Here is a 24269-nt window from a genome sequence, read left to right as displayed (position 1 = left end):
TTTTGAAAGGTTAGGAAATGCAATCAGTGTACTTTAAAGACCCCCCCCCCCATCGAGTCCCTCGAAACTCTGCTTAAGAATTCCACCCTACCAGCCCCTTATTCTTGTACTGCAGCCTGGCATGCTTTTTAATACATTCCTTTTATTCTGAGCATGTCCCACTTACATTCATTCACCAAAGATGGTAAAGATAGTGCCAGCATCATATTAACAAACTGTCACACATGGTTATGACCCCTTGACGATATACTGGAAATGTCACAGAAACCGTCAACCATCAAAAACCATCACACTGACCATATACTATAGAAACAAGCTTTATTGTGTGTAGAAAACAATGCTATTACGTATTAAACTTTTCAAAAGTACTAAAGGTACTAAATTGGCAATGCACCTCCTCCTCTATTGGTACAAAACAATGTTGCATGGCCACTGATGAGTTTAGGGCAACTCTTCAGAGAGTGGCACCATCACGGTGACACACATCATCATTCCATAGGCAGAGGCGTGTAACATATACATCTAACAAGGAACAAAGCAATAAGGACATCAAAAGTATGTTTGTACCATGCCACTCTGGACTAGTAAAATTCGCACAGTGGTCTCCCACGAGTTCCAGGGCAGCCTCGGCAGCGCAAGAAATTTCTAGCCGATGGCCTAAAATGTTGTGGCCATTAGATTTGGAACTACTTCAATGGTGAGTGTTGATACATTCTTGAAGCTATAAGTATAGGATCACCTGTGCGAGGAACTACAACGCTAGATAAAAAGAAACGTTCCATGGAGAAGCACCCAATTGGTTTCTTTGGTTTCCACATGAACCGTCTAAACAAGCAATTAAAAAAAAATGTTCAACAATACATAAGCAAACGGTTGCCCACAAAGAAACGACGTCGAATAGCCTCGCCTGTTTTGGGGCGATCCCCACAAAGAACAATGTTTGTACATTTCTCGCAGTAAAAGAATAGGTTTCTCGAGACTGACATTGTGACCAGTCTGTTTGTTCGAGTTATCAAGGACACTTGGCGGGTGAAGTCGAGAGGCACAGCGTGTCGGAAGAAACTGATCCGGGGGCCGCGGCCGGCCGCGCTCGGAAGGCTATGGAACGGTGGCGGCGCTCATTCCCAGAGGCAAAGGCTTCTCGTGCGCACTGGGTAGAGGAACTGGTGGCACTTGCGGCACGTGCGGATGCCGCACCGAAAACTGGAGGCTCGGCCGGCATCGCGGCACCACTTGAGCCCGCAGGGGAACCAGGCGACGCACACGTCCAGGCGACAGCCGCAGGGCGCGTCCCGGGCTAGCTGGGGCTTGGTCCCGCACGGCACCACTGCGCCCGCAGGCTGCACCGCACCGGGCAGCAGCACCAGGTCCCTGCTTGAGGCTGCAGCAAGGCACCCTTTGGAGGTTAGGTTTGAGCAACACTTGTCCGGTAAATTAATTTGCTAGCGCTTCCTGGTGGTTGGTGGTTTTAAAAGGACTTGTGTTTTTGTCACTTGCCCCAAGCAAAAACTATCGTCGGTGATTATTGCAAAGGGACGTCCTCAGGAAAGGACCTGAGTGACAAGTCTGTCAAGCGAAGTCCGACATTTGGCTTCCAACGTCCTCATGCAAGGATGTGAGGGACAAGTCTGTCAAGTAAAGTCTAATATTTGGCTTCCATCAAGTGTACTGGATCGAATTACAAAGCACTGAGGAAAGGACCTGAGTGACAAGTCTGCCAAGCGAAGTTTGACATTTGGCTTCCAACGTCCTCGGGCAAGGACCTGAGGGACAAGTTTGTCAAGTGAAGTCCAACATTTGAATTCCGCCAAGTTTGCTGGATCAAATTATGAAGCACCGAGCCGAGTGACCTCTGGAGTGTTGTAAGTTTGGCTGAAGTTGGATGTCAGGCACCAGTAGACAGACTTGCGTCGACAAGCGTTTTCAATTTAAGAGATGCACTTAGTCTATTTTATCACTCACTAGGCCATTCAAAGTAAAGTATTCTCTGATAATCGGTTGAAGACCTCAACAACAATGCACCTGTGTAATTCCCATATACAGGTTGAGTCAGAGGGATTGATGGCTGTTTGAAGTGACCGCATAAATCGGTTTCTGAACTTATCGAGCTAAGATTTTACACACAGGTGGCTTGAAGGACATGCATGTAAAAATTAAGAAATGAAGATAAGATCTCTACCTACTGCGGCTGTCTGCTAATTAAAGGCACGTGCAACAGCTGACAGATGGCGGCACGTAAGATTGCAGGCGGCTACAGGTGGTTATGACGGGCTCTTCCTTCGACATCGGTAATAACAGACAACGATGCACTCTTTTTCTGCACGAAGTGTCAGCACAAGATTATTTTAATCTACCAATAAAACAACAAATGAAGCTAAAATGAGAACAAAGCTAGAACAGATGTGTCATTTTGTTTTTGTATTTTTTGACAATCATTTTTGACTACATGTCGTCATCTGCTTTGCACTCACTGGTTGTTGCCGCACCTCTTCTCTGCAACTTTCGTCCGTAATTGTTCTTGAATGCAAGTCACCTTCACGGTGCGCTCCTAACGAGCGAGTGAAAGTTGCTCTCTGGTGCAGGGAGTATGAGAGGACGAAAGAGCTCCGCCAACGTTTTCGGGCAGAGTATTGGCTCCAACCTCTGGGCTGGTTGAGGCGCCTCCGTATATACAGACAGAATATAATCCCAAATGCATGATCCCACTAATTTACACTGGGCTTCTTTTGATAACAATCTGCCACTATAACCAAGTGTAGACTGCATTGTGGTAACCACTTAATTTCTGAACCTATCTGCAGGCCTTATGGTCATATATTTAATGTGCAGGGTGCGACAACATTAACTCTTTCCTGACTGCACTCATAGGCCATCGATCACTGGTGATCAATGAATCCCAAGCGCCGTCAAGAAATTAAACTTAATGCGGAAAATTATGTTCCACAATCTCGGGGAAAGCCGAAGAACTCTAGTTTCGGTTTCAACATAGATTTGAAGTTTATCACAAGCTGGTGGGTTGTCAAAAATAGTCCCTGGGAGCGGCGGTTGCGCTTGTCTCACATGATTAACTGCTTGCATCAGTCTTTGTAAAATATGGCATTATTTACATAACTCAACTATATATTGCGGCACATCTTTTATCTGGGCACACTTCAAATTATGTCATAGGTGTCAGGTAATAAATGTTTGTCGGCAAGCATCACTAATTTTCAATGCTGTCCTGAGCCAGCGTGCACTTTTTATGTTCCCAACAAGGCGGACGAAAATGCTGAATAAGAAGGAACTGCAACCAAGGCTTTGACAAAACCAACGTAGAACATAAAAAAAAGCATTCTGCTGAGGGTGTAAGGTAAACTATCTGTGTTTCACCAATAAGTCAAATCCCGCTAAAACGAAATTGAAGGTGTGCAAGAAAAAATTCGATGTAGCGAAAATTTTATTGTGAAACTCACAGAAGAATGGCATACCTGAACTGATAGAGTACAGAAATCTTTATTTCCAGAATGTATCGAGCGTCGCCTGCTTCCTTTTCCTTGTTAGGAACTCCGTGACGCTTTCGCATTTGGCGAGTAGGTTCATGGCAAGGTCGTCATCATGCGCAGCCACGTAGCTTCTGAGAACGTCGAACGCATCCAGTACGCGCGCCAAGGAAGGCGGAGGCTGCAGGTCCGGCAGGTCGTCTTCATCTGACTGCGCCTCGTCGCGGACACTTCGTATAATGTCCTCGTCACTCAGTTCTTCACGAGCGATAACATCCATGTCAGCATCGATGAAATCTTCCAGCGCGACACTGGACCTTTTTGATTGCATCTTTCGACTTTAGGATCGTCGACAATGAATTCGGAGAAATCCCGAACTTTTCGGAGATGACAGCTTTCTTCTGTCCACTTGCAACTTCGGCTGGGGTGCGAGCTTTATCTTATAAGGATAAAAACTTTCGCGTTTTGCTTGGCAATGCCATCGTGCCATTTGCAAAAAGCCCGCGTACCATCATTGTTGTCGTGCCATACTGATAAAATGACAACTGACAAAAAAGAAGAAAAAAACAACAAAGACTGAGCTTCGGCTTTCGATAGTCGGCAGCAGAGCGTTATCAAGCCAAGAGCTAGAGCAACATCGGTGCAAAAGCGTAGGAAGGCCAGCCTCATCGCCGTCAAGTAATGGCGGCCTCCACGCCCGGTCAATGTTGCGCTCGGGTAACGGGTATTAGTGGCAGTTTCTGGTGGTTCAACACGCAATTTAAACTTTATAGTAGACATAATTTATGTGCTAAAATGCACCAGTGCTCGAAAGTTTGTTTTCCGTACGGAAAATTCAACTTTCGAACTTCGAATCGCTCTGTAAAATTTCGTTCAAGCAAAACAGCACAAGAAACAGTGTTCGCTGTAGTGAGAATTTTTATGCATTGACTCCTATGGACCATTGACGAAGAACTGAAAAATATTCGTTGAACCGGGGTTCGACTGTATAAGCATTCCTTCGTTGAAAACCATGCCAGTTACGGAGGCTAACTCTCCAAGGAACCAAAAATAGACAATGTCAGCTAGAGTATGCTAACTTTCAGATGTACCGTATTTACTCGCATAATGAACTGATTTTTTTTCCTTGAAAAACTGACACCTATTTGGGGGGCTGAATTCATATTGCGGGGTAAAATGTTTGCATTTACACACTTTGCACAAATGTCATCACAGGTGCCATTATGACACGGCAGTGTATTGTGGCACGTCTCCACTGACGGAGGTGCACCCGTAACTGATCGTGGTTGCACCACAGTCCTCGTGCTCTATAAATTGCGAACCTTTTTTAGGGCACTTTCAGCGTGCCTCTTGCCGAAGGAAAAGTGACCTGCGAAGCTCATTCAACTCGAAGAGCAACGCGACCAGTCTTAGGCCTAACCACTTTCACGATTTCACTGTATGAAATCGGACCACAGTCGACGGCGTGTTCGTTGACATCAATACATTTGATGGGCGAAGCATGTCTGGGGCTGGACTATTCCTTAACCCCAGCTTCATTAGGTGTGCGCGCCGCTCAGTTTCACAGTTGATCAGTTCCAGAACTACACACTTGCAGCCATTACGAGAGCAGCTTGGCTGGGCTTGACTTGGCTTGGCTTGACTTGGCCCAGCCACTTGGTAGCTAGCTGAGTTGGATGCAGTTCGAGACTCGTGGAGCCGAAAATTGGAGGTGTGTTTATTATGCAAGAGAAAAAGGAAGCCAAAACCTTGATGCCCATTGTGTTCATTATGTGAGTGCGTTCATTATGCGCGTAAATACGGTAATAGCCGTAGGTGTGGGGCACATTTTGTATAATCAGAATGAATTATTATTTGTCGTTTAATTTGACATAGCTGTAGAAGTTTTGTCATTTATACACCTTCTGCACATACATTTTATTTTCAAGAAATAAAATTTGAACATCCTTTTCTCACATTATACCAACCTCTGTTTCTTTTGAAAGAACTAATTGGCCAAATTTTGATGTGTCATATTGCTCCATACGCAAGTTAGTTAAAAAAAAAAAAAATGTTCGCACAGCTCGCTTGAAAATTGCTACTTTTCCCGTGGTCATGAAAGAGTTAATGCAAACAAGTGATCACCGGTTTTTCTCGTTTCTTTCACAACTGAAGAACCATAAAAATTACAAGTGCTCATGTGGGATGACCACTTATGCAGTTAAATTTATTGTTTGTCAATAACGTTTTCAGCAGAAGCGAAGAAGCGTCAAAGTCCTGCTTGGGCTAAGGGTGTCACGCAGTGTACACTAGTCAGTGCTAAGTGTCCACATAAGGAGTCGCAGTTATGTACTATGTATGAAGCACCAGAGAATAGCTTACAAAGCAAGAACAAAACAATGATGAAAGACGACGAAAACTATGAATACAAAGCAATGCATGTTACATCCGAAGGTGCAAGCGGAGCTAGGAGCTGAAGTCACGCAATGGTGCCTTGAGTTACATAATTTCAAGATGGTAATGCCCATGTGATGGCACACGAGAAGCTCTCTGTTTGTACTACAGCCCTTTCACTAACGTCCCCAGCCCCCCTTCAACAAGCTTCATGTTGTTGATCTTTTCCCAAAATGAAATGACTATGCCACTTCCACACAATAGCGTGTTTTTGAGAAATATAGGCAGGTTGGGTCAACATCTAAAGGTTACGCAATATTTGGCAGTGTGGGATCAATCTTCAAATATTTGAAGGGCTGCTACATTTTTGGAAAAACTTCAGAAAGTTGCTTTACTGCAAATGCTGAAGCAACCTTTTATTAATGAGAACTATTTGCCAAATGACCAAAAACTGAAGCAGACCATACGCACATAGTTTATGATTATACGATAAGTGTATTGTAAAGTTCCAAGAGAACGCCCGCCCCTGAAAGACCGCTCATCCCGTTTTTCTAGCTGAATATCCGTAACATCAAAATCCCGAAACATCGCCCACCCCCCGATTCCCGTCGGACGTCACGCGATGTTCGACGGGAATCTTATTTGTCGCGCGATAAGCGAGTTCATAGCGGGCTTCCGCGTTTTAGGGGCAAAGCTCCTTAGGGTCTAGCCTTGTCCATCTGTCCGGTGTTCGTGCTCACATCGATTGCACTGCCTCCGGGATCGGCCCACTTTAAAAAAAAAAAAGCAACGTACGCCCGCAGGGGGTTCGAACTCAGGATTGCTTGCTTACAAGGCGGACGTCTTAACCACTATGCTACACTCCAACGTTGCATGTAGCCGCTCAACGTCTATACAGGAGAGGGAACTGCGGTCAAATGCTCAACTGCAACTATGGATCGTGGTTGCAACTGTGATATGGATCGTGGTTGCAACTGCGTATGCAACCACGATCCATACCACACATTCTCTTTCTGACATGGACCGTTGACTTAAGCGGTGGAGATGCGTTCCCACAACTTCTAGTGGATCCAAGTTGATCCGCTAGAAGAACCACTGGCTCTGCATTTCACCGACCATAAAGCAGTAATAATGAAGTCGAAACGCAATCCGGAACTTGGCACTACCTATGAGCAATAAAAAAAAAATCAGCACCATCAGCACTACCTATGAACAATAAAATCAGTATCATCAGCACCACCAGAGCCTCGCCCCAACCAACATCATTCACCACGTGGAGATGAGGCCTCCTTTTTGTTTGCGACTTGCGCGTGCGATATCAGCTCCTGTAACACGCGAGTTGTTTCTGCATGTACATTGCATCGTGAAATGCGAATCTGCTGCGTCTGCGATCTGCGGTATCCGCTTCTGTGACATGAGACTTTGTAGCGGATTCTCACGTTTTTGTCCACGTCCTGGGCGCGATATTGATTCCTCTAACACGCAAGTTGATCCCGCGTGTATTTGCATCGTCAAATACGATTCTGCTGCTTCCGCGATTTGCAGTATTCGTTCCCATCGTCCCGTGACATACGAGTTAGTAGCAGATTTCCGCGTTTCTGTCCGCGATCTGCATGCGCGATATCGGTTCCCGTAACAGGCAAGGTTCCCACGAGTTTATTGTGCCATAAAACCTAAATCTGCTGCGTCCGTGATTTGCGGTATTCGTTCCCGTGAGAACCGAGTTCTTGGCGGGTTTCAGCAGGTCCTTCGAACGGTAAAATGCAAATTTGCTGCGTCCGCAACCTCCGGTATTCTTTCCCGTGACACAGCAGTTCGTTGCAAATTCCCGTGTGTTTATCGCATCGTGAAACGTGACTATGCGGTGCCCGCGATCTGGGGTATCAGTTCCCGCGTCACATGGTTTGCAGCTGGGTGCCCAGGTGTTTATCATTAGTTTTTGATAAAGATTTGCTGTGTCATCCCCAAAGATGGCCCACCCCATGTTTTTCACAATTTATCTCTTCATTTTAGGCGGGCATTCTTTCGGAACTTTATGGTATTCCTGTTCATCATAGGCTCGTGCATGTTTACGAGACCTCAAAATGAAAATTTTATTCCCCCAAGGAGACAAAGCATGAAAGAATCTTGTGCTTTTAGTATGTCGGTTGGCTGTACAACTATACTGAATTCTCTAAACTATCTTTGACAGGTACTCGAGTGTCACTTAGCTCATGTTCTCGCCATTGTTTTCTTTAGATTCCAAAGGCTCTTCTCCGCATATATGGCATTCCTGAAATGAATCACTGCTTGCTTATGGCCTCCTGCAAGCAATCGCTCCTTATCATTGTAATGCCAGTTGCAGACTGTAAGATCCCCGCTTTGCACAAATGGTTTTCTCCTATTCACCGTTTTCCCCAACAAGTGCAGTGCTGCCGTGCTGGGGGGTCACGTTGGCCTTTCCAAGCATAGGTTGAAAACGCAAAGTAGTGAGACAAAGGCCGCCCCCTTTCCCCCACTATCATGGCAAAGGCAGTGGTAACACAGAATGTGATGCAGCGTCGAACTAGATGCGATTGCAGTGCTGCCGTTTGTGGTACCGTGGAAACTTTGGCCCCATAGCTCCAGCAACAAGACGTACCAAAACGAAGAAAATGAAAGGGTTGCGTTGCTATGCAACCTGCTCGTAATTAGCCCTATTCAAAAATGTGCTAAAGAAAAAAAAAGTGTTCACGCACGCACGCTTGGCAGAATTGCCGAGAACTTGGAGCTCGCTTGTTTAGGGAGTGCTAAATGTAGACGACAATAGAGGTCTGGACGGGTACGGGCCAGCCCGAGGGCAATGGGCCACCCCGGCCCGCGGGCCAGGCTCAGTCTTCACGGCAACATCCATGAAGTGCCCGGCTGGGCACGGGTCTTGCAATCAAGTCTTCAAAACAGGCCAAACCAAATCACACCAACAGCTATTTTGGTTTTAGCAGCAACTGTTTTAAATTTTTTTGGGGGGGTTTGGGGGAGGGATTATCATGGGGGAGACCCAAATGCTGAGCATGTGTGTCGGTTTGTATAGGTTTTTGTACAGTTCGGTGTGTGCAGCATACTCTTCCCAAACACTAGCAGCACAGCGTTCATTTTCGTCACTGGCGGCGTCGCCGTTGTACGGTCGCTTCTCCCCATCAACATGCACACGTACGTGCCCACACAATGTGCACCCTCGCACGCGTAAACCATCTGCACGTACGAGTGCGTGCATCCACATAATGGGTGAGAGATTCCCCTGGGGAATGCTTTTCCTAAACAATTTCTTGCAGACCACAGCTAGAGACGGCGGTTTTTTTTTTTATCCTCTTTTTTTCGGTCGTACGCAGCAAGAGGGGGCAATTTAGAACTTTGTTCGCCTTTGTCTAAACCCGTTATGATGTTTCCCTTCCTTTTCAACTTTGCCACAGAATTTTGTTTTTTGCTGCTTGCCAATTTTATTTTTTCGTCCTTTCTGATATGCAGGCTTGGTTGCGAATCAGGATGATGAGGGTGATTTTTTTAATGAGCTGTTTACGCCTGCAGACTAATCCACCTACCAATAGCAGCAAAAAAGAAAAAAAAAGATGCTTACTGCATCGCCTATTGGGTGCCGTAGTCAACACATGTAGCAGTGGCAAGCGAGCTGTCATGCTGTGCAATATGTGAGCTATTCATACTAGAGATGCCGCGAACCACCCTAGGTTCGAATTCGAAAGGTTTTGATATTTTCGAACCGAACAGATGTTCGATTTCAAAAGGTTTCGATATTTTCGACCGTAGGAAGGTTCGAATTAAAAAAATTTGCAACTTTCCAAAATCGTGGGGTTTCGAATTCGAAAAGTTTGAAGCTTTCACGGTTTCTAAAAGCTTGGGTTCGATTATTTCGAATATTTGTTTACTTGAGGTTCGATAAATTCGAAGATTTCGAACTTCCCTAATTTGAAATTCGAGAGATTCGAATGTTTAGAATTTCTTTGAATCTAAAATTCGAAAAATTCTAACGTTTTGAATTTTTAAAGACAAAGTTCGATAAATTCGAAGATTTCGAATTTCTTTCTACATAAAGTTCGAAAAGTTCAAAGGTTTCGATTCTCTTTTAATGCTAAATTTGATAAAAAACAACCTTCAAAGGTTTCCGATTTCTTTGAAGTCCAAAAGCACAAAGTTTGAAGTACGGTTTTCATGTTCCGCCACAGTTTCAGTTTCAAATAACATTGTCATGAAATCAGGTTTAGGAAAGTTCGGGTGTGATATTTAGACTGCGCAAAGTTGGTCAAGCAATTAAATGAGACGACGAGTGCCACGAATGTGCTGGAACATTTGCCAGAGCAGTGACGTGTAACAATAGATCAGTAATTGTGACCGCCAGCCCGGGACGTGCATTACGAAGTAGTGATCCTATGAATGCACTGTTGAACGATACTCATCCAGTTCGAAACGGCCAGGGGCAGGCAGGTGGTTGAGGTTCAGAAAAACCTTGATGTGATCTGGCAAACTGCCCCTTTACCCCCTTGCACGCTGGTAGAAATCCGATCGAACGCCGCCCGAGTGACGCTGGCATATAGTAAGTTTAGTTTGTACATGATGCAAAATCTTGAGACTTGGAATGAAATTTGAAACAAAAAGTGTAAGAAGACAGAAAAAAGGGTACAGGACAATGTCTCAAACTCAACTCAGCTGAAAACCCAGCTCAGGACAACGTCTCAAACTCAACTCAGCTGAGTTTGAGATGGTGGACTGTCCCCTTTTTTCTTTCTTCTTACATTATTTCTTGCGAATTTCATTCCGAGTCTCGGGATTTTGCATCATGATCAACATACACCAGCTCGCCTGTGCCTTGACAATTTTTTTGTTTGTAATTGGTTTATTTTCTGGGGCGGAAGAAACGCCGAGCAAAAAGCACAGAAGCTGACGCAACTTGAGTTCGAGGAGCGTTCTACCATACCAGTGGCGTCGGAAGAGGAAAAACGGGGGGGGGGGGGGGAGCTCCAGTCTCTTCCCCCCCCCCTCCCAGATATTTCGGGCTGTTAAAGATCTGAAATTATTTATGCATATGTATAGCTACTGTCGGTCTTCACTGCATAAAAGATTGTGTAGATGGTCATTGTTAAGGCTGGTTCTCACATGCAGCGAAGCGCTGATGTAACGCTGCTCACGTGCTGTCAGGTACTTATCGTATGCCATGAGCCACAGTTTTGACGATGTTATACAAAGCTGGTGAACGCTCCCGTCAGCACGTGCTTAGCACGAGGTCAGCGCTATACTCGTAGCACTCCGCTGCATGTGTGAACAGGCCTTTAGAAACTCGTTGTCAGGACACAGGAGGCACTACTCGTCACATGCTCGATGGCTCAAAAGTTCAAAGCTATGTCTTTTCGACTTAAATATCTGTGCCATTGGTAAAAAATAATCAATAAATAAACATAACAATAAATGCAAAAATAAAAAGGTGGAGAAAAAAAAAAAGCTATCAAGAACCCGCCGGAAGTGTTGTATTCTTGCATATTCAGAGGCTCAGAACCATGAAACAAGTTTCTCCTACCAAAATGTGTACAGGCCAAAAGAAACACGTCCCAAAAAAGTAAAATGAGAAAAAAAAAAAAAAATTTATGACGCGCTGAACTTGAATTTTTTAGAAATCTTTCCCCATGAGTTAATTTATTCCTCAACGTGAAAAAATCAATAAATACATTATTTTGTATTCTGCAGATGGTAATAATATGTACTGTTTCTGGTGTTAATTTAAATGCGATACTCAAACAATGTAGGCGAAAAAGATTACCAAGTTTAGGGCATAATCGTCTGTGGGTACATGTTTGGATATCTATTCAAAACTCGTCTTGAACAACAATAATCATATCTTAAGACGACACTCACCTAGGCTATATATAGATAATTCTTAAAAAGTTTAACATCTCTACCATAAATAGCTGCGGCTATAGCGCGCTTCAGATATGGCACAAACGACAATTGTCAAAAAACCGTCGTTCTTCGGGAATCTATTTTTCTAAAACCAAGCATGCCAGATGATTGAAATAAACGGCATTGTCTTTCACAAGGAATGCGACGCCCCATGTAAAATTGCGAAAAAAAAATTACGAATGTACCTCACCGCTTGAATCCAAATGAAACCACCCGCCGGTCTTTCGAAGTTCGACGAACTTCGAAATTTTACCCTAAAAGTTCGAAGCTCGTCGAACTTTTGACTTTTCAGGAATCGAGAGTTCGGCAATTTTCAAATTCTTTAGATTAATAAGTTCGAAAGTTCGAAAATTATCGAATTTATTAGCGTAGGAAGGTCGAAAGTCCGAAAAGCTTCGAACTTTTTAGTGCAAGAAGTTCGAAAGTTCGACAAGCATTGAATTTGGCAGCGTAATAAGTTCAAAAATTCAAAAAGCGTCGAACTTCTTAGTTTAATAAGTTCAAAAATTCAACTTCCGTCGAATTGCTCAATATGAAAAGTTCGAAAATTCAAAATCTTTTTAACCTTTCGAACCGCTTGATTCGATCATCGAAACTTCCGATTCGAAAAAAGTTTGCGGCATCCCTAATTCATACTGTGCTAAATTAGACCGGGCCTCAGCAGGCTTGTGAAAATCAGCATCGGGCTCGGCCAGGCCAGGCCGGCTGTTGGAAATGGATAGCGGGCCCCGGCACAAGAGACAGTGGGCCGGGCCCCTAAATATCGGCCCGTGCAGACCTCTGGAGGGCGTCACTGGCGTCGCCATGTGTTTAATCACATGATTGTGACCTGCGGGAGTAACTTGAATCTACTTGAGCAACACATTCAGCTGGCACTCGTGTTTTCTTCTTTTCAACAATTAGGTGTCAGTAGAATGTCTGGCACCCATCTCCGACTGGCGTGCTTGCTGCGCTAAAAAAAGTGGTCCCTCAATATCCGCCCAATGACGTCATAGACGTGTCAAGCGCTGTCGTCGGCCGTGGTCCCGGCGGCGCCCCAGCAGCGGTGGTGAATGCGGCAGAGAACTGTTCTGCTGCAGGTTGCCGTCCAACCTGACAGTCCACAGAAGCTTAGGCAGCGAGGAGTTGGGATGCCGCGACGGCAGCGAGTCATGTTCCTTCATGCTTTTTACGGCGTTAGCCGTTATGCGCTCTTCCCACCACTAGAAATGATTTCCATTGTTGATGTTACAGTTTTGTCGCTGTTGGTGTTGTAGTTGGCGATGTAGGGTGTCCGTTGTCGATGTTGCCAAATCCATGAGAAAGGTTGCCCGCTGTCCGCAGGAACCGAACCTCGGGCTGCTGTGTGGGAAGCGGGGGCGTTTTCACTGAGCTACGCCACAGCGTTAAAAAGCTGATTTTTACTTAGGGTTTTCTTGTAGTACCCATGCCCACTGCACGCACTCTCTGGAAAAAAATAGCTGATAACAAAATTCCGTTGCAGCACTGTCAGTGCCAAGAGCTTGTGCCAGATGCGCTTTCATGTGCTCCGGGAAAAAAAGAAACAAAACCGTTCAGAACAAAATGGTTGGATGTCTATTTTGTCCTGGGTGCTTTTGTTCACGCGACGCATGTTGCGTGAACGCGATGCCGATGACATTTGTTGCCACTTTGGGACCACTTTCGATACGTGGGCAGTATAGGATGCTAAACACACCATTCAGGGACGCATTCTGGGCACCGTAGTGCCAGCCACTACGCTCTGCATTAAAAGGCTGCTGGAAGCTCACCCCTGGCACTGGCCCACGCCCTCAGATCGGCCTCTCGGGCGAAGGTGGAGTGCGGCGCCTCCCTGCAGAGCGGCGCCAGGTGCGGGGAGATCACCTCTGCTCGGGACAGATCCACGCTCAGGTCCATGCCCAGCTGCTCTCGACCACGCTCCTCTTCAGGCTCCCGCACCGCCAGGGGGTTACGCTGAAATAACCCCGGACAAATAAACTGGACGCCTTCGATCAAATGAACGAGCCTTCTTTTATATTGCCACGGGGGCAGACGCAAGTAAAAGTTTGTGAGGTGTGTGCGGGACTCAGGAAGAGAAGGAGACGTGAGCATGCAGGGACGTCTGAACGCCAAGCTTCGGTTGGAATGGTTAGTGGATGGGTGCGAAGCTAGCTGACTTTGTCTCTACACAACCTTCGAACGCGTTCAAATGCCGGAGTATTTCCGCGTTCGAACGGCGACTAGAGACAAGGGCAGCTAGCCTCGAGTCTATTACTAATTCTAACCAGAGCTCGCCGTTCCGACCTCCCCGTGCACTCTCATCTCCCACTCTCCCTCATTTCTTCCCCTAATTGCCACAGGGGCAGACATAAATGAAAGTATGTGAAGCGCATAGTTTTAAATGGATTCTAAAAGCAATGTTACCGCCGCGACGTCGAACACTGAAATGATAAACAGGTGTTAGTTAAAGGGCAAGCCTCCTTTGTGCCACCTAATATGTGAGCGGCGTTTGGCAACTTACATGGATTCTGAAAGCAATGTTACCGCCGCAACCTTAGAAAATTTTGTTTCACTGTTGACAAACGACGACAGTGAGCTGCAAGCTTGTGAGAGCATAATTCTGAAACCTCCAGACTGCAGTTTTCAGATTGCTTACAGGCTTGCAGATCATCGTCGTCATTTGTCAAGAGCTAAACAAAAGTTCCTAAGGAACCGGAAGTTGGCAAACGCCGCTCACCTAATGGAGATTAATAGTACGCTCAATTAATTTTAAGCACCAGTTTGTGTTCAAAACCATGTAAATGTGTCCAAAGAAATGAAGTCTGCCAATAAACAAGTTTTGACACAAATCAAGATAGTTTCATTATGGTTCTAATTCTGCACTCTTCATCTCGACAGATTGGGTAGCGAAGCAATGAGCCAGCCGTGTGAAGCTAGCAATAAAAGAGGCATCGGGTGTGCTCGATTAATTTCGCCGAACATATTAGACACATTTTAATGTCATATGTTGCAGCAGTTGCTGTGTGGTGAACTTCCATGCTTGATGTAGTGCTCTCATGCCCCACTTGAGGACCCTGTATATGGAAATGGAATGGCAACATCCACCCTCCATGATCTTTACATTTCTTTCTCTCCTTTTTTCAATGCGTGCTAGCCCCTACGGGTTACCGATGTGCTTAAAGATCAACCAACAAATTCATCTTCTGCCACACAAAAAACCCTTCTCAGTGACCTTTTCTCCATTCCCGTTCCACACTCCTTCCACCTCCTTTTCCAAAAGAAGCGGGTCTCTCAGCTACCCATTGCAGAAAAGAAGGGGGTTTCCTCTTTTCTTGAATAAAACGAGGAATTAAGGGGCAGTTTCCTCCTAAGGTCACTCAAACAGCATGTGAAACCCCGTCCCTGTGACTAGCACCAACCAAGTTTTGGCACTTTTTGGTCCTTAGTTTCCCGTTTAAAAGACTGAAAAAGTTAAACATGGACGAGGGATGAACCTTTCTGCTGCAACCTACCTAAGCAGATGGGAAAAAGAGTTTTTTCCTGCCCTTTCTAATTATTCTTAAATTGTTTTTTTTGGGGGGGGGGGAAGGGGGGGGGGGGGGGGATCAGCGTTTTGATTGTGGCATTTTGCTCAGGAGACAAAAATGCGAGAGAAGGACACTGTTGAGGAACTTCCAGCCAGGCACTGGCTAAAATTTCCTCAGCACTGAAGCACTAGGAAGCAGGTGCTTGACTTGCTCAGGCCGCATGAAAATATCTGAACCATATGCGGTGAAGTCAAGACAGCGTAATCGTGATGGGACATTGGATTGTGATGCAGGCACAACAGGCGACATGACTCACCTGCCTAAGCTTGGACATCGCGTCGACCGGAATGAAGTTTACTTTGTTGAAACGAGTGACAAAGCACACCACTTGGTACAGGTTCTGCCCTTGCTCCTCCTCTCCCAAGATCAGGACCCGGAAAACTTGTACCTCCTGGTAGGGAGAGCAGACAAACTATGTCAGATCGAGCGACATTTAGAGACACCGTTACCTTGGTTCCATGATCTAGTACATCACCATCATTGAAATAACCTGTCAGTAGAAGTGTTGGTCACTGCAGCAGCCTACGCGACTCCAAAACAACACAATATGTTGTATCAATTTGAGTGTATTATGTGCGTACTAGCCACCGTAGCTGAATACATCGGTGCCAACTGAGCGTGCACAGATGAGAGCTTCTGCTACATTAATTTTGCATGATCAAAGTTGTTTTTCTCGACACACACATTCTGTTCGAAGTAGCTGGCATTCACGCTTTACATAGTGGGTCTCCTGGATGCACTACTTTAATCTACACCCTGCAAAAACGCGATGGTTGTGGTCCATAGAAGGACCCCGGCGAATGCGGAGGCCAACAAAATACTCCAACTAGAGGCATGTTTCTTGCTAGGATTAGCAGAGCATGAGAATGACATTCGACGTCCCAGCATGTGGTCACATTCCAAGGTTTAAACCAGGACTAGGCAAACTCCAGTTCACAGGCCCTTGTGGCCCCAGAAATAATTGTAGTCCAGAAGCCTCACTGGGAACGGTTCTACACTCTCGTGGACATCCACGAGTTGTGTAGAACAATTACTCAGACCATAGCATAATCACCCCCCTTGTCCCAAGTGTGTGTGAGCACGTGTGTATGTGTGTGTATGTATACGTATCTGTTTTCCTTTTCTTTTTTGTCTAGTCTAGTCCTTGCTCCTCATAGCACCGTCCAGTTGGCGCAAGGGGCACACTATATGTGTATGGCACATGCCTTTTCCTCTTCACCTGCACACCGAACGGCACCACAAACTTTTAAATGCAATGAAGTACTATCACTATTACTATTATAAATGAAGGCACTTAAAAAAGTTGGTATATTTGCAAATGGAAGCTGTTGTTGTTCACGTTTCTTTTATTGATGCCCTCACCACCTTGATCTCAGATCATTTGTGGGAGGAGATGAGCAAGGGGGATGATGTCGGATGAAAATATGTTAAAATAGGTGGCGAATGCCTGCCTCCCGAATGAATTTCAGGAGGGACTGGAGCACTGCCTCTCTGTCTGCTTGTTCGTCTTCGGGACTCGTCCATTCTTGGAAGTTTGTAGGATGAAGCTGATGTGGCAGTCCGAGAAGACTAATGAAAATGGTAGGAATGATTATCGCAACAGACCAACCTTATCAGACAACAATTCTCAAAATAATTTTAACATAATTACACAGACATAAATCAGCAAACTAAGAATGAAGATACCGGTAATGAAAATGTGCAATAAGTGCCATACAAAACTATCAGCGGGATAAAAAAAATCAAAACGTATAGAAAGCGTTTGGTGAGCGTCACAGCACCTTCTCTTTGCACACTCATATTTTTTGCGCCGGTAGCAGCAAGCCTGCTGGAAACGGGCCGCGGGCTAGGCGTGACTGCAAGTACCACGACTAGCCTTCGGCCAGTAAAAAGTTCCAGTGACTGGACACAAGAATGGTGAAAAATTTCAAAAAGATACATACTTGCTCTAAGAAAGGGGCATTGGAAAGTTAGAGGTGAATTCATTTGGGTATCTTTAGCGTGGCTCGACAGAACAAACCTCGTCTTTGTTTCTGAGCATGAATCTCATTTCTACAGGGTGTCACAAATCAAGGAGCTTGCAGTAAAATGAGCTGACAAAATTGGTACCTGCACATAAGAAACCAAACATTCATGTCAGCGGATCAGTCATTCCACTCTTTAAGGTGCCACAGAGCCCACTGAGGCAAACGTCGGGGCGATTCCAGTCTTTATAGGGAGTCACAGGTGGCGTTGCAGTAGATGATATCCTCCTTGAGTGGGCTCTGCGGCACCGCAAAGAGTGGAATAACTGATCCACTGCTGCTACTTTTTGTACAGGAGGTGGTACTGCTTACGTCATCGCAAGAGGAACTACTGAAAGACAGAATCAACAACAGTGACAGGAAACTCGGCCAATTCGACATAACAGCACACCCAGAGTGTCGAACCGGAACCGAACCGAAAACTGGAATCGTCTTCTTGAACTGTTTGGTGGAATGCGCGATTTATGAGTTGAGGAGGAAAGCTAAACAGGAAAAAGTTGGAAAAGCGTTTCATGGCCCCTTTAACATCCGGATATGAAGATGTGAACACCCAACGATTTACGGGCGTTTCAAGCAAAATTTTGAGTGCAAGTCACATGTCTGAAAGGATCAGAGGTCACTTGCACCTATTCAGCTAGTCCTGCCTCTAAAAGTCTTTGTCGTCATTATCTGATGCTATAAACCAGTGTCGACACTGATAGGCACGACTTTCGAAGCAGCATTTGATTTTCTTCTGTTTAAAGGGCCAATGAAAAGGAAAAAAAAATGTTTTTTTTTTTAATAGTCTGGTTGGGACACGCGTGTCGAGAAATGAATTTTATGCGAAAGAGCGCTGCATTGCAGTCTTGCGATGGTATGCGGTACCCTAATAAAATGTTAGAGCGTTCGTGACTGATAAAGCACAGAGTTGTAAAGTAAGGCCCCAAAGCAAGTGCACGTAAAACCGAATATAACTTTAGCCTCCCGGGACAGTATTCCGAGAAGTTTCCAGCTTGTGCAGGCCGATGTCCAAATGCGATTTAAATTAGAAATATATTGTCTGTAGGGACAGAACGAGCGGGTTGGTATGGATAGTAAACTTGAGGAAGAAGACGAGAAAGGACGGACAAACACATGTTTGTCCGTCCTTTCTCGTTTTCTTCCTCAAGTTTAATATTGTCTGTTCTTCGTGCTATTTATGTGTAACTAGGAACATCATTGCACGCATCTCTATTGGAGAGATACAACATATTAGAAAAATACCGACCAAGTCCTAAACAGTAAGGAGCCCGACGTTTCAAACCCAATTCACTTTTTTTATCGGGGCGACTATTTGCACGTGGAGAGCACCAGCTCCTTTTCTATATACGGAGTGTCGTTAACTTCACTTGCTTTTTTTTCTTCAAGTGCCATAGTCCGTTGACATACGCCGATGGTCAAGTGCCTCTCGACCTATTTAGCCCAACCTTTTGGAACGTCGGACTTCTAACTGTTTAGGAATGGTTGGGTAAGGTCTGTATTTCTCAAATTTTTGACCCAACCAGACAGAGTTCTGCCAAGTTTACGCTCAAAACATGCATCTGTATATATTTCTTTTTGCAGTAAGGTGTTGCGTATGGGATTATTTAGAAGAATACCATTTATTATCTTCCTTTCTGCACATGTCATGTATTTGCCTTCAGATCTATAATGTGAGAAGTCTTTTTTCGCATACCCCACGAAGCGGGTTTTTCACACTGCCAAACAGCGAAAAAAAAAAACATGTTTCCGCAGTCTCAACAGATAGCGTATCTTCGAGTATAGTCTTCCCATGTCGATCTCAAGCGGCTATGTGAACTTCATACGGTCTAATTTATTGATGACAATAAAAAAATATTTTATTACTGCCTGAAGACTTCACAACATAAATAAAGGGCCGATCACCAGCAAGATTTGCAATAAGTAAATGCACCACCAAACTACCTGAAATATGATCTGAAAATTTTTTAGACGTTTTTATCCTCGATAGGCACGTCTATAAGTGATTTGGGAGAACATTAAATATATATATATTTTTATTTTGAAGCTGATTTTAATAACATATATGTTTCTGGCGCATATTGAACTTCTCGAACATATAGAAGTATGTTGCCTCTTTTATATGGTGAGCAACAATTTTATGTGTCTGTGGGCTGGACGAAAACAAAGAACACCATGGCGCGTGGCGGAACTATGACGATTGCGCATGCAGGCCGTCAGAAAGTTACCAATTAGGTAGCTGCAGTGTCGAGTAGAGTATCAAATACTACTTTGTCTTATTTAACGAAAAAATGAGCAAGGGTGATGCTTATTTGCAAATTGAATTGACCGGCATCTTGTCAAGAACAAACCTCGAACGCCTAGCTAAGTAAAAAATGTTCACTTCGGTACGCGCTATTTTAGGCCAGATCCGATCTGAGTATGAGGGTCATTCTTTTCTGCATGATTATTCGCTCACATCACGGTGCTGAGTGTAAACAATATTGGTCAAGAAAGCAAGCATTGTGGTTACCGCTCAGTGTTGTTATAAAAGGTAGACTAAAAGGGGTTGTTCTAAAATTTTCCTGACATTTTGAAAATAATATTGCTTTTTGCTCAGTTGTGCTGTTCAAGGTTACGTGGAAGATGGCATTTCCGATCACAAATCACTAGTCTTTACTTATCCATTGTGCAATACTAAACCCCACAAGCGTGTTACTGTTACGGTACAAAATTATGCGATGGTCAATGATGTATGTATCCTTGATTATCTACAAACCCAATTCGACCAATTCAGCCCCATGTGCGACGTTGATGAAATGTGGTGCAAGTTTAAAGATATAATAACACTGTGAAACGAACTTCGTTCCTAACAGAAAGAAAACGATAAACCGCATGAACCTCTAAATAACGCGAAACATTATGCATATGAAACGCCGACTGAAGCGAAAACGTTGAAACAAGCTCGAGGCGCAAGAACTATCACGAGAATTAACATTACGAATTAACTCGGCTAGGGCAAAGTACTTCATATTACCCTACCAAACTTCCTCATACATGACCCCCAAAAGTTTTGGCAATATCTGTCGAGACGAGAAAGCCATGTTTTACAGTTTGAAATTGATGGTGCTACCACAGTTGACCCAGAAACCATATCTTCAGGCTTCAATTCTTTTTTTCAATCTGTTTTTTCTAGAGCCCTCGAAGATGACTGCAAACTAGATAGTAGTATTGAAGTGCCTGTAATGCCAAACTTGGAGATTACTCAGCCCGGAATCTTATCATTATTACTGAATCTAAATGTAAAAAAGTCTGCTGGACCTGATGAAGCCTCTGGCACAATTTTAAGGAGATATGCAGAGTGACTCTCGCACTATCAATGTCTAATTTTTGTTGAGTCACTGCGATCCTCACGGCTACCGGATGATTGGCGTTGTGCTAAGATTTTCCCGATTCACAAGACAGAAAATAAACACTTAATCACTGACTACAGACCGATTTCACTGACAAGTATGATATGCAAGTTAATTGAACACATTATATGCAAGGCAATAACTAAACACTTAGAAGACAACAATGTTCTTTATTCACATCAACACAGGTCCCGGGCAAGATTGTTTAAGGTAACGCAACTTCTAGAGGTTACCCACGATTTTGCGCTTACTATTAATGATAGACAACAAACTGATGCCATTTTTATAGACCTATCAAAAGCCTTTGACCGTGTGCCCCATCAGAAATTAATAAGCAAGTTGCAGTCAGTTGGCATTAGTCACGCTTTGATTTCATGGATCAATGGTTACCTTGTCAAACACAAACAGTATGTTGTAATGGACGGTAGTACCTCTGGTATACTGGATGTGTTTTCCGGAGTGCCACAGAGGTCAGTGCTTGGCCCGCTGTTATTTTTTATTTATGGAAATGATTTTCTGGCATGTGTTGATCCAACTGTAAAAGTGGGACTCTTCGCCGACGACTGCGTCATATATACAACCACAGCTGGACCTAAGAGTCAGATAATTCTTAACAAATCGTTGTAAAACTTAAACCTTTGGTGTAAGGGATGAAAATCAATCACGACAAAATTGCTGTTACCACTATCACTAACAAGAAAAGTCTGTTACACTTCTCATATATGTTAGATAATAAAACTATTGATAAAGTAAATGAAATAAAGTACCTGATTGTTACAATCTCCAGTAACCTTAAGTGGGAGACACATGTCACAAACATATGCAGCAATGCATTTAAAAAGTTGGGCTACTTGAGAACAAAATTAAAAAACTATGTCTGCAACTAAACTGTCTGCATACAAGGCAATGGTCAGACCAGTGTTGGAATATGCCAGTATTATCTGTCCGTATTAGGATTACCTTGTCAATAAGCTGGAAAAAGTTCAAAGGATCGCAGTAAGATTCATCTATTCTAATTACTCATGGAGGTCTAGCGTTACCACTACGTTTGCAAATGCAAAGTTGGGCACCCTAAAAGATTGAAGAAAAATTGCTAGCCTAAAGTTTTCGTACGCACTGTACCAACAACAAATAAATATAGCACAAGAAAAATACCTGAAGGAACCCTTTGTGCACTGAAAGTGAACCGATCATAACAACACAATCAGACCATATTCACCCAAAAACAACACATTTAGATATTCCTCCTGCCCCCGCATTATTGATCAATGGAATAAGTTAACAGAAGAAATTGTAAATAGTACATCAGCGCAGCCTTTTGCCGAGACTCTCATTTCTATGCGCTAGCATAACATTCCGCTTATGTGTTTTCATTTTCTGTCTTTTTATTGAAAATGTCTTATACCACTGTAGTGCTTCTTGTCTGTACAAATGTCCACTTCTGTATAGGTCTTCAATGACCTACAGTATTGATAAAAAAATAAATAAATAAATAAATGAAAACTGTATTTTAGTAATGTGGTTCATTGTGGAAAAATTCAAGGCGTGCCTCCATTCCTGCGAAAAATGAGAACAACGTCCTTGACATTTCAAAAGACAGGCACTGCATCGGACGACCGAGAAGCCCCACGTCTTGTGGTGTCACCGCATGACTGCAGAGATACAACTATCAGGCGACTCAGTCGTCTACGTCCAAGCCCTTCATGAAAAATGTAGAGGATGTTGTTTTCAATTTTCCCGGGAACAGAGATTTGACTTCACCGGGGTATAAATTCCCCACTAAAATACACCCTTGACGAAAATTTGAGCACATTGTGTGTGGACGTCGTATAACCAGGAGCTGGAAGGGGAGAAACACTCACAAAACTACCGAACTTTAGACCAGAGGTCTTGGATGGAATTATTCGGAATTGTTCAGCCTGGATGAAATCTTACTGGAAGGCGGTTGTTCTGCCCGAGGGACGAAATGCAAGGCACTCCCTAAATAAATACCGCCCCATCCACCTTTCTCCTTCACAATGCGAGAGGGTAGGTGGGGGGCGGATCCAGAACTCTGGTTTGGGGGGGGGGGGGGGCAGAAAATTTGTAAGGATACTATTGTCCCATTCTTTCTTGTGCACCGGGGGGTCCACCCAAGCCAAATTGCCCTCTGAGAAGGCGAGAGGGGGTAGATGCATGCTTGGTTGTGGCATTGGGACATAGTGTTGTGCACATTGTCACAGAGATTATCAGAGTGTGCAAACAGCGTAAAAAAAGCCACGATACAGTGGTTGTAGCATCCGCTCTGAACTGGCACAAGATTGGGGGAAATATATAAACAGTGAGTGGTCGTGATATAAATCCCTTAAAAAAATATTCTCTCCCCGTAGATCTGGAAATACTGCACCAAGGAGTGTGTGCAAGACACTTTGGCGCTCGAGAACCAACGAGTGTAAACCAAAGGGCTTCGCATACCGACTGGAACACCTATCGCTCCCCTGGGAACGGAATTGATGCACGGCTTCCGACATCTTAGGAGCGACACAAATTTCTACTTCGCGGAATTAGCACGATTCGCTTACACAGATATCCCCAGGCTGCTGTTCCTTAACATAATCACGCTGTTTCCTCGAGGAAAGTGGCCCGTGCCCTCACGATAGCTGAGAGCACAACTGTGCATGCAGGACATGAAGGGTAGGGGGTTATACACCTAAACGGGTCTGCCGCTGTTCGGACGGTCGCCCCACCGTAGTACACTCACCATTTTAAAGTCTATGAACTGGGTCACGTGGGTCCCTTCGGACTTGTGGAACTCGAGCGTGATGGTTTCGTCCGAAGTGTTGGCGACCAGGCTCTCGCGGAGCACGTCGCCCCCGTGGTTGCGCACATTGATCACCAGCTGACTGAGTGAGATCCGGACAAGCACATGACATAGGCAGAGCACTAGGTTCACCTTGCACATAGTCGGTGGCCAGGGAAGAGCCTGCACTACTGCGCCAAGCCCATGTTACCGAGCCACACCGCTCGATCATTCACTCATTCACGGTTGTCACTTGAGTAGCGGTAGAATTCGCAGCGGGCCGCAAGGCTGGCAGGGCGGCTGGCGTTGCACGGGATACAGCTTGGGGCTTCGTCGGCTTCGTCGCTTCGTCTTGCTCGTCTTGTGCTTGCACGTTGCACCGCTGGCGCTTCCACAGGGACCTGAACCGTTCGGTTGGATTGGTGTTCTGTCGGTTTTGAAACAAAAATGAGTAAGGAGAGGTGATGATCAGTTGATCAAGTGGTTGATCACATTACGACATTAGTGTGGTAGCTTGAAACAAGAACACAAAATATCTATATTGCTTTCGTTTCCGCTCTTCAGCTATGAAACTATTTCTTCTTCATGCAACAAAAGCTGACTTTACTGTTTTAAGTGCGCGTTAGAGAGGTTGCATAAGTTCCAGAGAGAGCCACTAAGCAAATTTATAAAAACAACATACAATTTTGAATTAGTATTATACGGATTGTACCAATCCAACCCAATCCAAAGCGGAC

At 44.5% G+C, this 24269-nt stretch overlaps 1 protein-coding gene across 1 annotated transcript; it reads right to left on the bottom strand.

Moving 5' to 3' along the window:
* Positions 1-301: 301 nt before the first annotated feature.
* LOC8050964 (out at first protein) lies at positions 302-24250 on the bottom strand. The gene is made up of 4 exons (XM_029980737.4): positions 23494-24250; positions 15597-15731; positions 13544-13727; positions 302-1381 (listed from the first exon to the last, which is right to left on the bottom strand). The coding sequence occupies exons 1-4, from the start codon at positions 23692-23694 to the stop codon at positions 1119-1121; spliced, it is 783 nt and encodes a 260-aa protein (XP_029836597.1). The 5' UTR covers positions 23695-24250; the 3' UTR covers positions 302-1118.
* Between the last annotated feature and the right edge of the window lie 19 nt (positions 24251-24269).

Source organism: Ixodes scapularis, unplaced genomic scaffold, assembly GCF_016920785.2.
Source record: "Ixodes scapularis isolate PalLabHiFi unplaced genomic scaffold, ASM1692078v2 PGA_scaffold0__279_contigs__length_252992795, whole genome shotgun sequence".
Lineage (NCBI taxonomy): Eukaryota > Metazoa > Arthropoda > Arachnida > Ixodida > Ixodidae > Ixodes > Ixodes scapularis.
This window is presented reverse-complemented; position numbering and strand designations above follow the sequence as displayed.

Excerpts from the sequence above, each read along its gene's own strand:
- LOC8050964 (XM_029980737.4), bottom strand. The coding sequence starts at position 23,694 with ATGTGCAAGGTGAACCTAGTGCTCTGCCTATGTCATGTGCTTGTCCGG. Across the intron at positions 13,728-15,596 it reads CGATGTCCAAGCTTAGGCAG|CGTAACCCCCTGGCGGTGCG; the intron begins GTGAGTCATGTC and ends GGGTTATTTCAG. Across the intron at positions 1,382-13,543 it reads GGCGTGGGCCAGTGCCAGGG|CCTCAAGCAGGGACCTGGTG; the intron begins GTGAGCTTCCAG and ends GCCTTGCTGCAG.